At 32.9% G+C, this 13783-nt stretch overlaps 1 protein-coding gene across 1 annotated transcript; it reads left to right on the top strand.

Moving 5' to 3' along the window:
• Positions 1–4043: 4043 nt before the first annotated feature.
• LOC129311486 (uncharacterized) lies at positions 4044–13391 on the top strand. The gene is made up of 14 exons (XM_054953816.1): positions 4044–4207; positions 4301–4382; positions 4649–4759; positions 5750–5847; positions 8618–8701; positions 8867–9006; positions 9222–9294; positions 9391–9436; positions 9530–9639; positions 9927–10034; positions 10126–10185; positions 10659–10720; positions 11656–11965; positions 12476–13391. Exons 1-14 carry the CDS (start codon positions 4133–4135, stop codon positions 12872–12874), a joined length of 1758 nt encoding a protein of 585 aa, XP_054809791.1. The 5' UTR covers positions 4044–4132; the 3' UTR covers positions 12875–13391.
• The last annotated feature ends 392 nt before the right edge of the window (positions 13392–13783 follow it).

The following is a 13783-nucleotide window of genomic DNA, read 5'->3' on the forward strand; positions in this document are numbered from 1 at the left end:
TAATTTCTTAATCTCATAAAAGTGGTTAACAATATCTCATAGAAAGATCGAACAAACTAACAAAATATTATATTGGGGTGGTTTAATTCTTTCTTCGTATTTTACATGTCTAGTTTATTTATTAAAACAAGTTAGAAAATTATGTTATGAAAGAGTAATTTAATTAAAAAAAGTCAACGGAAGGGGAATGAAAATGAAAATTAAGTTCTAAAAATAGAAAAGAAGTTCATGCAATGTAATTTTTTCGTTATAAAATATTTTGAGCATATTTTTTATCCTCAAATCTTAGTCAGTAAAACTTAATTGATTAATTTATGTCCTCAAATCTTAGTGAAAGAAAAGTGTTTTTTTTTTAAATTCATTGTCACATTTTCAGGGGAAAAATAAAGTATCAATTAAATTTGTTATCATATTATAAAATTTGTCAGCATCACATTTTTATCTTATTAGTCAAATTGATCGATTAAATTATTGTCATATTTTCAATCATCAGTCTAACTTAATTCCTCTATCGTTTTCTTTTTTTTTTTTTCAAAATCCTTTTATCATTTTCAATTATTGATTACCGTGCTCCTATCACTTCGTTTCCATCCACTTGTAATTTCAATTTTCAATAGAATCTTTATTTCTTCACCTCTCTTAATGCATTCAATTTTTACGTTTCTACTTCCAATGTATCAATCTCTAAGCCCTTGATTCCCAACATGATCAATTATCATTCAAGTTTTAAATCCCAAGCACCATATCTGTTTGTCCATTCATTTACCTTCAAATTCTAGATTACTTGGTATTTCTTCCGCTTTAAATTATAAAATATTTTTATACAAAATTTTACATACTAATAAATTTTATTAAATACAATTAACAACTTTATCTTTTCAAAATAAAAATATAAACTTTTTAAAATACTCATCATTTAATACATTGAAAAAGAAGAGGTGAAAATTAATTATAGAAAGAGAAATAATAATATTAAAATTAGTACATTTAATAAAATTTTAATCTATCCAAAACGTCTTATATTTTGAGATATATAAATTTTTTTAAAAATATCTTATAATTTAAGATGAAGAGAGTACAACAAAGCAATTATTTATGAAAGTCACTCCCATTTAGCACCACATGCTGCATTCATTTCTTCCACGTGTTTAAACCCCAAACCCGCATGGTCTTTGTGCTTGTAGATACCATTCAAATTTAGAAGGTGGGCTTTCCTCGATCACCCACCTCACCCCACAAAAAATTGTTATCGCACATCTCACAGACTGAATCATGATGCCTTCCTCCAGATGCTCTTGGATCGGGGAGTATATTACATCCATTTCCAAACAGGTGTAGCCCAAATGGGTGAACTGACTTGTCTTTTATCTTCTTTTTATTGCCCTTTCTCATCTCACATGCATCCCTCTGTTGTACTGAAAAAATCTTAGGTAAAGGTCTCTTTTCGCATGTCAACTATATAGAATTCTCTTTTGGGCATCCCAATTGGGGGAGAAAGTGATGATTTTGTCAGAGAAATCTTTGATAGCGTTGGAAATTGATGGTTTTTGCATAAGCATGTCATCTTTTCATTAAGAGAAATCCTTTTGCATTCCAAGGAAAGTTTTAATCTTTAATAGCGTTGGAAATGGATGGTTTTTGCATAAGTATGTCATCTTGGCGTTCTTTTTGAATTTTGTCATTGCTCTGAACATGATTATTATATTGATCACAATATACTTTTCAATTATAACTATCATTGCAATACTTTGGAGTCCACATTCCCTTTTTTTTTCGGTTTTGAATATGATCAAAATTTTTTGTCATGCAACCCTTTGCCTGGCCACTTCTTTAATTTTCTTAATAGTTTACATGGTCCTTATTTTATCGTTCCCCCTTAATTTTTTACCTATGGATTATTAGAGACAATCGAAGTGAGGAGTCACGCAGTTCAAATGAAGAAGATTGTAGAAAACCCCGTTCCTGGCTTCTTGGTGAAGAGCTTAATTCTTTGTTTGATTTGTGTTATATCTTTGCGATGCTTGGAACCTAATCAGTTTTTATGAACGTTAATGTTCCATGTGAAATTCAATATTTTATTTCCTGTGTATAAAAACAAATGAAAAGATTCAGTTTATTTGTGTGCCATTTTATGTTAATTAATATAGAATTTCTCCTTATAAAAAAAATGTTAAGATCACACAGAAGTCAATTTTAGAATTTGGATCACATTTTTTATTTATTAAAATTATAAGAATTTGAAAGAACTAAAAGTTTAACATAAATTATTAAGTAAAGACGAGTATAATTTGACGTATGAAAAGAAAAGTGAATTGAATATCAATATATTATACAAGTTATTATTGAAATTAAACTTAAAATTAAATTTTATAGGCAAAGAAATAAATATGATCCAAGCATATATGATAATATATTCTAAACCAGCTGATACAATTTTATTTCTAAATTAACTTGAATTAATTTTGATGCTTAAATAGCAGTGACAATTTCAAGAGCAAATATAAATGCGTGGAGTATGTTTTATAAATTATAAATATTATACAATTTATTTGTATAATCAAAATCTAAGAAATTCATATTTTTAAATATACATATATTTAAAATTTTAAGGGGATACAAATAAAATTTCCTTTTGGGAGGAAAGGGGGAAAGCATATTTAAATTGTAGTTACTAATATTAAATTATTTATGTGAAAAGATAAAATTCAAAACTCCTGAAAAATGATAAAGTCTTATTTAATTTTTTTCATGTCTATTATAAATATACATTTTAAAACAAATTTTTTTATTCCTAATAATAATAACAATAAAAAAATAGAGAGAGAAGCTGAAGGAAGGAAGGAAGAAAAAGCAGGAGAATAACAAATGTATAAAAATATCTTATACAAATAATGATAAAAAAAATGTAGGTACGATAACCACTAAAAATCATGTCTCGAATAAATCTTCACAAAAAATGTGAATCTGCATAAAGATCAAAATGATAATTAGACATAAAAATGTATAAAAGAAGATGGATAAGGGTGATATTTAATAATTTATAATTCATTTCATTTAATTACTAATTATTAATAATAAAATCTTCTCTATCCCCAATCATCACTTATCCCTCTCGTATGCATTCATTCCCCTTGTCTTCCTTTTGTTCAAATTCACATTGCCATACTTAAAGCATTCCAAGATTTTTGCTGTTTCTCTTCCACTATCCCTGGTACTTTCATCATCAATTATCACTTCATAAATACATTAGTAATAATATTTATGATGCTCTACCGTTTTATTTCTTATTATATAATTTATGATTAAAAATAATGTTTGAATGCGATATCGATCATTTATTGCTACTCGTGCAATGCACGAGATTATTTTCTAGTTCAAAATAAGAGGAAAGTTTTTATAATTAACTTTATTATATATATTCCCTTTATTAAAAAATATAAAGTATTTTTAATCGAATCTCATCTTTCAATAAAGTAGTTATCTACTTTTAAATTAACCCTATCTTTTCATATTTACCCATATTAAATATCTCCTACAATAAATATAAAATTATTCATCAATAGGGACATTTTTGAAAAAAAAACAATGTTTACACCTCAAAAGATTAAAAATGTCTTACATTTTTGAATATCCAACTCTTTAAAAAATATTTTATATTTTTAAATGGAGAGAGTATATATATAATAAAAATACTATAGTATTATTACCAAAATAATAATAATACTATAATATGTGCATGTGTTTTTTCGAGACAATATAATCTTTGATCTTTATAATTTTATTGAGTTTTATTTTTTATTTCTATTAAATATTAAAAAAATTATAGAGATATAAAAAATAAATATTATTTAATTTTTTAAAACTATAAAAACTGCACATATTAAAAAAGAATTACAGGAATTACAAATAAAATTTAATTTAATGAAATTATGGATTGATGGTTGTATTTTTCTTTCTTTTTCTTGTTTTTGTTTTCCCCCTACAGAGCAGGAGGAGGAGTGCATCACCTAGTTCCCAAAAACCCGTACCCCTAATATTGGGCTCTTGTGTGCGTACGGCCCCCGAAAAAACTTGGCTGCTCTAAAATGAAAAAAATTACCACCTACGGCGCCGGGGATCTCTTGACGCTGTCATGGCGGTTCTTCTCAGAATCAACAAGAGTAAGCGTGGCTTCCTATCTCGTCTAGGATCATCAATCATCTTACAGGTTACCGCTTCTACAATATCGTATTTTCTGGTCGAGGCATTTTCTCAAATTCTCTGTGACTTATCTTTCCCGCTTCTGAATTCTGTCTTGCAGAGGTTTAGCTCAAAGATGGCCGAAGGAGCAGTGAAAGATAAGTTATCCACACAAATGAGCATCGACTATTCAGCTTGCCTAGGTTACTGTCCTTCTAGTTTTGCTTGTGAATTTTATTATCCATAGTTGTTCAAAACTGGGATAGGTGGTTGTGGTCACACTCCTCTGTTGTGGATGATTTTACATCTTATCATCCTTTATATCTTACTAACCAGATGCCATTATATTGTTAATCGGTCCAAGGATGCTGCTATGTTTTACTTCTGATTGCTTGTACTAGCTAATGGCATTTTTGTGTCCAAGCATTCACGTTAAAGATACCTGTTGCTCTTTTGGTTAATGATCCAGGCCGCATTAACATCGCCCAATGGAAGAAGTTGGATGCAAAGAGGCTTGGCATAACTGGTTCTATGATTTCAAGCCCCTCTTGGGCTGTTCTGAATCTTCTTAAGAGCAGCGGTAACAGTTTTCTCTTTACTGTCAAGTGCTATAATGTAAGTCAGATTATGCAGGAGCTTGTAACATATCCTCTCACCCCCCATTGTTGATAATGATAACGAAAGAGCACTCTTTCCCGTGCTACTATATCTGCTGCATGCCTTTATTAAATTACGCTGTGCTCAAGCTCAAGTTCAGCACTCGAATGCAGCAAACAGATGATATGGTTCTATATTAATTTAAAATTAGCTCATGGTTGAGCTGAACGGCAACAGAACTGAAATAGAAATCCGAGAAAAAAACAATAGAACAGTGCCTCCCCCACTCTGGTTTCCACGAGAGTCTCCAGCCTCCACTTTGGCACTTCCACACCTTTTTTTTTTTTGGGGGTACCCTGCCATGTCCATTCCCACTATTCCTTAATACCTTGACACCTCAGCACTACCTGCTCCTCAATTCTCCCCATTCTGGCCCTCAGCCCCCATTCTCCCCATTCTCCAGGTCTCCAGGACTTGTTTTCCCTTCCTCCTAGCACAGTTCTTAATGGGATTGACCCTTCTAGTATAGGTCCTACTCCATAACCCATTTGGCCCATCAAATTATTTCAGATATAAAACTGTAGGATGCATAACATGTTTTCTGTGCATGTCTGGCGCATTACTTAGTAATGATTTTGTCCGCTATGTTGGTCTTGGCGACTGAACACTCCTAGTTTGGATCATGTCTCTACAAGAATTTTTTCAAGCCATGCAGTTGGTGAATGATTAGGTTATAGGATATTCCTTTAACTGTTATTCTTAAAAGAAGCTTACTTGGTTGATCTCAGTTGCTCCCAAAACAAACAGCTTGCACGGAAAGTGCTTTCTTGACAATGACATTGATACCCAATCTGACTTATTATTTGATTGATTCTGTTCCGCTCTAGATAAAACTGCCTTTCTTTAAAACTCTTGTTATGTAAATACCTTTCTGGTTCATAATGACACGGATTTATCATTACTTGAAGTGCAGGATTTGAGTCATACTTAGTGGGTGGATGTGTGAGAGATTTACTTCTCAATAGAATTCCGAAAGATTTTGATATCATCACCACGGCAAATCTCAAACAGGTTTTGCAATAATATTCCAATTTTTTATTTGCAGAAAATGAAATGGTATTAGAAAGAGGGGATATTACAAAGCATTGAAGATAAGAAGTCCTTAAACAGAAGATAAATGAACACAAAAGCAGAACATCTATCAAACTCCTAATAAGGTAAAATTGAATGTAGAAGAACTGCCCAATATCTTAGCATATTGAAAGTGGAATTTCCTTTGAAACAGGCATGAGCTAATCACCAAAGAGTAGACATATAAATTATAAACAATGCTCACCATAAAATGTTTGAAGACAAGGACGCTCCCTTGAAAATATGGGCATTCCTCTTCAACCGGGCCAACCTTTAAGCCTCATAAACCACATGCTCCCACAAATTGTGTCATCTCTTTCCCATTACCAAATTCCACAAAATGAATTTGGATAAAGTGATCCAAAGTACTAGAACAAACCTAACTTTTTTCCAGAAGGCTAAAATGCTTATTTGAAAGGTAGCTTGCTGCTGGATATTGAAGGAATAAATGGGGCAAATTTTCTAGCTTACATCTTTACTTTACAATCATGTCTGGGGAAAAGAGCCATGTGCAGCTGTTGAAACTGCAACATGTCATTTTTGTTTATCCTATCAAGGGTTGCTGTCCAAGCAAAGGATTTTACCTTAGAAGGAGCTTTGGTTTCCAAATTGGCTTATGAAGAACAAACCTTTCCCTTGTAGGAGAATGAGTGCCTGCTTGTTTTGTGTTGATTAATTCAAAAATGTGGTTTCTTCTGTGAATACGTGGTTTTTACATTGATAAACTTGAAAGAAAAAAACATCCCGAGTAAGGAACTGAAAGCAAGACATGCAAGAGAAAGTACTAGAAGGGTCAATATTCCAAAATCTCATATCATGACCAGAAGAGAAACTGACTCAATCCATTAAAGAAACAAGAGTAAAGATCACTATTTGTTCTTTCATTCAATTTAAAAAGGAAATTCCAAGAACCGTTAGATTTATGGATAGTAAATGTATTTTTTGAATAAGAAAGTCATGAGAATTTCATCTTCAAACCATTGCCCAATTTGATTTTAAAGAAACTGATATCGCACAAGAAGCATATCCTTGTGAAATAAATTTCCCCGGACTTGCATGAGTCACATTACCTCCAGTGTTGGCATCCCACCCATTTGGATGAAACTGTACTTTTTCCAAATAACCTCATGCTATAAAGCAGCTACCTTTGAAGGAAAACTCTGTAACCTTTTACCTGACAAGGCAATATCTTGGACACCAATTATTCTGATCAAAGCCCCCTTCATTATTAGGCCCACCGCAAGCTTATCTGCTGACAAGGTAAACTTTGTTATCCTCTCATAGTCCTGACCAAAAGAATTTCTCGTACTAGGATTAAGTGTCAGATAATATATACGTATGCTGGATAAGCAGATTCAATAAAAGTGAAATGCCTACCAAAGGAATAAAGGGCTTTCTTCCAACTATCCTAATGCTGACAGAGCTCTTGGATGACTGGCTCCTAGAAACTAGCAGCCTGTGGTTGCCCCCTGTAGCTTTACCTTGTTAAATGAGAGGCTATTGTAAAACTTGACACCCATCCAAAACAACATGAGTGCATGACAAAAAATACTGACTTTTCCACATTTATCCTGGTATTATCACTCTTTGGCAAGTCAATCTTCAGACTTGACAAGGCCTAGAAAACCTCAAGAATGTAAAGAACACTTATGAAGCCGTGTTCATCTTCCTTTAAGATAGGATCATATACAAATTGCAAGTGGGAGATCATGTTCTCCTTTGACCGAATTGTTAGACTGTCAATCACACTCTTACCCATTGCTGTAGAAAGTGTGTGGCTCAAACATCCGCCACTAAAGTGAGGGGATCACTTTGCTTAACTCCTCTTTGATTTGATGTTGAAACCAAGATCTAACAGTTACAAATAAAGTAGCAGTAGAAAGATAACCTAAAATCAGTCTTCACCATCTATCACTAAAACCTTTCCTAGCAATAAACTTAAGTAACAACTAAGAAACCTCCCACACCCTATCACGTGTTTTCTTCAAATCCAATTTGAAAATTATACCACGAGCTCTTTGTTTCTTCACATCACCTCCAAATTCATTTGCCACTAGGAAACTCTGGTTTTTTTAGATTGTATCTCAGATGCTGTCAAAGCCTAGCAGAGAGAACCTATTTGATGATCTTCTATATGCTAGTGATCAAACTTATAGGTCTATGGTCTCTCACCTTGATAGACCTATCCTTGGGCAATAAAGTTACAAAGGTTGAGTTCGAACACATTGCACTTTTCCATTACAATAAAATTCACCAAATGCCATTAGAAGATCCCGTTTGACAATATAGCAGCAATTATGAAAGAACGCCAAAAAAAAAAAATTTGGACTAGGAGTGTTGTCTTTAGTCGGATCCCAAGTAGTGCTTTGAATTTTTTCCTCTTCTGAAGGACACCCTAACAAAACAGCCTTGTTTGTATAAATGAAATTTCTTTTGATCCTTCCATTAATGGTCTACAAGACTTCTGTTCAGGTCATTAAGTAACTTCATTTACAATAAAAACCAATATTCCAAATAAGACTCCAACACTTAAGGTCTTTTTTTTTTTTTTTTTTTTTGTAAATTCCGTTTTGGCTTCTGATGCGGACAAGCCTCCTACCAAAGATCAATGCAAAACAATTTTCCAAGTTTTCAACTATATAAATTTTATAATGTGCGTGTTTAATGAGTTTTAAAAGTAATTTGGCAAAAAAAAAAAAAAATCTTACAGATAAAAACGAAGTTTCGCCGTGCTGAGGTTGTTGGGCGACATTTTCCAATATGCATTGTGCGCATCAAAGGTTCTGTCTTAGAGGTTTGTTCATTCTTTCGGACTTGATTATAATCATCTATAATCTGTAATATATTAAATCTTCGCATTGCATTTATGATTTGTTGTGCTTGTCATTTGACAGCTATTTAATGATTATTGTAATTTCAGTTAATTAAATAGAAAATGGTTAAATGGATACTGGACCAGGTATCGAGTTTTGAGACAGTGGCACAGACACATACTGAAGAGAGAGATATTTTTTTATCCTCCCTGATGCCAAAAGGCTGCAATGGAAAAGACTTAATTCTCTGCAAAAACTCCTTGCAAAGGGACTTCACAATCAATAGGTAGTTTTTAAATTTTAAACTGCTGCGTTTCTACATATGTATATTTTTTAATTTTTGATAACTAGTTCAGCATTGAAAATGTCTCTTCCCATTTTAGGTCAGGTTATGACGTATGTCATTGATATAGGAAGTTGAAGAAACAAGTATTACATTTCACATTCAATGATTAATTTTGTATGTGATGGTTTATGAATTTATTTCTATTTTGACAACAGCTTATTTTACGATCCTTTTGCCCATAAAATCTACGACTTTGCCAATGGATTGGCTGACTTAAGGTCTATGAAGGTAACTCTTTGTTTGATTCACGCATGAATGTTAATCACTGCCAAACATGATTGGAATTACACTGGAGTATAATAATGCCTATTCATATGGACTCAGCTGCAAACCATGATCCCTGCTCAACTATCTTTCAAGGAAGATCCTGGTAGGTGGTATCATTAACATCTTATAAACTATGATATGACTAATATATCATCATCCCCAATAAATATGACGTTACTTGAGGAATTCTGCGCAGGAAGAATTTTGCGCGCCTTGAGAATTGCAGCTCGTTTAGGTTTATCATTATCAGGGGAGATTACAGCTGCAATTCAGACATTTTCTTTATTGGTTAGGGGCTTGAACAAGGTATTTTAATTGGAATTCAGTCATGATGTTATGCTGCCTAAATTTGGCTTAAAAATAATTATTTTATGTCATGGTCTTTCTTGTATGCTTCTATGCTATTTTCATTCTTGAGCTATGCAGAAACCTTTTTGTTGTAGTTTTTATTGCAATACCTGGAAAAGGTAAAATTGTGTATTGCAAAAAAGGGGGCAAAAAAGAGAGAAAGCTCGTAAATGCCACCCTGTGGATGTCAAAGTAGTTATTGTTCTTACTTACGTCTTACTTTTTCTGTTCTCTACATATTTCAGGGTAAAATAATGATGGAATTGAATTATATGCTTTCTTATGGAGCTGCCGAACCATCCCTGTCCTTGCTCTGGAAATTCAAACTTCTTGACTTTTTACTTCCTTTGCATGTAAGTGGCTGTTTTACTGACTTGTAGTCATGCATTTATTTTCTGAGGCAGGCTATGAGTCATAAAATTCTTACTTGTTGATTGTTTACAGGCAGCATACTTAGACCGACAGGCTATCAAACAAGATGTTCAAGCTTCCAGTATGCTTATGGTAAATTAAGTTTACAAAATATTTGTTAAACAAGATCCCTGTAATCTTAGAATCAGCTGTCCTTTAAAATGAGATTTTGTAGATTTGTGAACTAAGTTCAGTAATCTTAGAGTTATTCACATGGATGACTAACCAAAATTCATATAGAAATGCTAAATATTATGGGAATAATTAAGAGGAAATATTTTTTTCCTTCCCCCTTGCAAGCATGGTTGTTGATGGTTTTGATCTTAAGAACTAGAGGTGAATTTGATGAAAGACTGCATTTGTGTTAGCATGAGTACATTAACCTGACACTGAGGGATCTTATGAAACTCTGAATCAGTTCTTTTATATTCCAAATCAAAATCATGCCATATATTTGATGTTTCAACTTCTAAGTTTAGTTACCTATAGTTTAATATTTCTTCAAAAGCACTTTTTTTTTTTTGGTTTTGTTATTGCTTTAACAATTGCTTAAGTTAATTTTGCAGAAATTATTCTTCCATTTGGATAAATTAGTTGCTTGTGATCGACCTTCTGTTTGCACTATATGGTGGGTAGTTTCCTTTTCACTTGCTTAATATTCTGTAGATTTTATTCCTGCTGATTGTCTGTGGTTGAAGAAAGAAAAGTTTTAAACCGAGGATGTCAGACAAATGTGCCATTGTAGTGACACATAGTATTTGAGGAAGGAAGAAGAAAGAATTTTTTTGCGTCAAAGACTGAGGGATTTCCTTGGAACTGGACAAAGCACTTTTGATCTTGGAACTGCTTTATTTCCATGGTTATCCTATTCTTGGAAGATTTTCTTTTACAGTACTCAGCATAACTGGAAACATCATTTACTCGTTGCCTGAAAACAAAGAAAAAAAGAAAGATACCATGTTTACATGAGATCACAACTCTATTCTCTCTACACCCCATGTAAAAGGCTTAAACCTCTGACAAAGAGTATAGAGAGGAAGCATTTATGATGTGTTTGGATTAATGGAGATTTGGATTTGGATTTAGATCAAATCCCTTATTTGGATAAACAAAATTTTATGGATTTGGATTTGATTCAAATTCAAAATCCATCTCTTATTACATTTCTTTTGTAATTTCAAATTTTTCCTATACCCTAATGATTTAAAATTCCAATCACTTCACATCTCGTTCTCCTTGTTTTCTTATTATTAATGCCTCTCTGACTCTCATATCTTTTCTTATCCTTCATCGATTGAAAAACATAGATAAATTCATAACTTTCGATTTTTTTGTTTCTTTTTAAATCTCAACTCATCTTTCCTTTTCATTTGAATTTTTTAGAACTACCCAAATGAAGGATTTTGAATACATGAATTCTAAAAGTGAGATTTGAAATGTAATATTTTAAATCTAAAATTCAAATCTAAATACACCAATCCAAAGGCTTGAATTAATGTTGATTTGTTATGAATTTAAGTCAAGGATTTCCATCTGAGATGTTGTTGTTTTTATATGGTGCAGGGTTGGATTACTGGCATTTCACCTGGCATTAGTAAATAACCCTCAAGATGCCCTTGTGGTGTGGGCACTTGCTTCTGTTCTATATCATGGGGAGTGGGAAAAAGGTGTTGAATTTGCAAAAGAACAAGCACAAAGGAATGTTGGCTTCTCACCTGAAATAAAAAAGTCCTGTGTGTACAAATCTGATGATGAAATTGCCAGAGCAGTCGCTCAGTTGGCATCTTTGGTGGTGGATTCCATACCTCCTCTGATTAATGAGAATATTCTTCAATCCGTCCCTAGACATCCATCTACTTCACGATCTAGTTTGGTAAGTGCGTTAACGTATGCATATCTTCTTTGCTAGGATTTGAAACTTTGATCTTCATATTTTTGACTAAAAAATCAAGTTCTGTTTTGCTTGTCCGGACACTCAATGATTAGGATTTTCTGTGATTCTTCATTGTCACTGTGTCCAGAACTCCTGACCTTGTTGGCAGTTTTGGGTTTTGAGAATGCAAGTTGCTCTGGTGCCATTTAAACAAGTAATAACGTGAAAATTGTATGGTATTAGAAGGTCGCAACTTTCAGAAGTTAGAGATAACTATTTTATATATATACTATACTATTTCTCACACACACGCACGCACACACCATCCTGTATTATTCTCATAGGTTAAGGTAGTTTCTGCTGCCTTGTAAATCATTGCACCTGTGTCTACTTTAATGTGTTGCTTTTTGGTAATTTTTGCCCGTGCAATCTTTCATTTATGCCCATGTCGGTGTATGCTGCTTTCAGTAGTTCAGAGGTTCAATTGACTGAATTCTTTGTTTTTCTTAGGTTTTTATATCAAGGAAAACGGGAAAGGATGTGGAAAAACTCTTCAAGGTGCTGATCCGTAGTGTTGATTCTTACAGAAGCGAAAAAAAGGATTTTGAAGTAGACTATTATTTATTTGGGAGAGGTCACCTTTCAGAGATAAGGTTTGTGTTTGGCAAAGTTGTTCTTGACACTATGAGTAATCCACCAAACTCTCAACCGGTGACCAAGAGAGATAAAAGACGACCTTCATCATCATCATCATCAAATCCAAGACCTGAGAAAAAGAAAATCAAGAAACATAAATCGGTTCAGAGTGAAAGTATTCCAGATCAGAGGACGAAGAAAGAATTGTTCGAGATCCACAAGGATGAAGAAACTGCTACGAAGCTTCTCAAGTTGTCTGAGTTATTTAAGTAATGCAGAAATTTGTTCCAAGAATGAAAAATTGGCATCAACATCTGATAAATGATAAAGACATATTGCTGTTGCCTGCAAAATGTGTCCTGACCATGGTAGTCATTTGAGGGCAGTTGAAAGAAGGCTTATTTGGTCCGAGAGTACATTATCTATGAATGATAGCTGACAAAGGCAACATTGTGCGTGCATATGTAACAGTTTAAAGGTAAAAGGGATGAGGCTTTCAAGGGGATAGAAGGATCACACTTGCTTTAGAGCAAGCAAAGTTAGACGTGGCTTTCCAGTCTCTTAACTTACAATTACTTCAACATGAAATGTGAAACGATAATCTTTTGCAGTTACGCATGTATTCTTGATTTTTTTTTTTTCCTGTTGTCCAAGCTAAATCTCTAACATTATTCTGTCTTCATCTTCTTTGCGGTTGACATGTAAATGCAAGTTAACTATTGTCTCATAAATTTTGCTTTCAAGGGGAGTAGTTAATGAGGTATTGTAATTCAATTTTAGATTATCATTTTACGTTTGTCTCGTCTCTTTACAAATTGTATTGTTACAAGTTACTTATAATTAATTCACATGAAGACTGGCTAGTTCCATCATTGAATTTGTCTAAAAATGACTTTGATTTTCTTTTTCTTTTTTAATCTTAAATATCATAAATTTAAAAACCATTTTTTATCTCTTCATTGGGAATTGGGAAAAAGCAGATATTTGTAATGAAGTGATTGAAGTTACGTAAACTCTAGCAAAGTGACAGGATTAGAGGGAGCATATTATTTTATTCTTGATGGTGAAAAACATGTTTTTTATAGTACTAGCCTAATTCAATATCAATAAAAGGTTTCATCCAATTCAATAAAATTGTCTCTTTATATTTTCAATTGTACGTATTATCTATCATTTACCATT

Source organism: Prosopis cineraria, unplaced genomic scaffold, assembly GCF_029017545.1.
Source record: "Prosopis cineraria cultivar Desert tree isolate PC_DT_omini unplaced genomic scaffold, ASM2901754v1 PC5, whole genome shotgun sequence".
NCBI classification, from domain to species: domain Eukaryota; kingdom Viridiplantae; phylum Streptophyta; class Magnoliopsida; order Fabales; family Fabaceae; genus Prosopis; species Prosopis cineraria.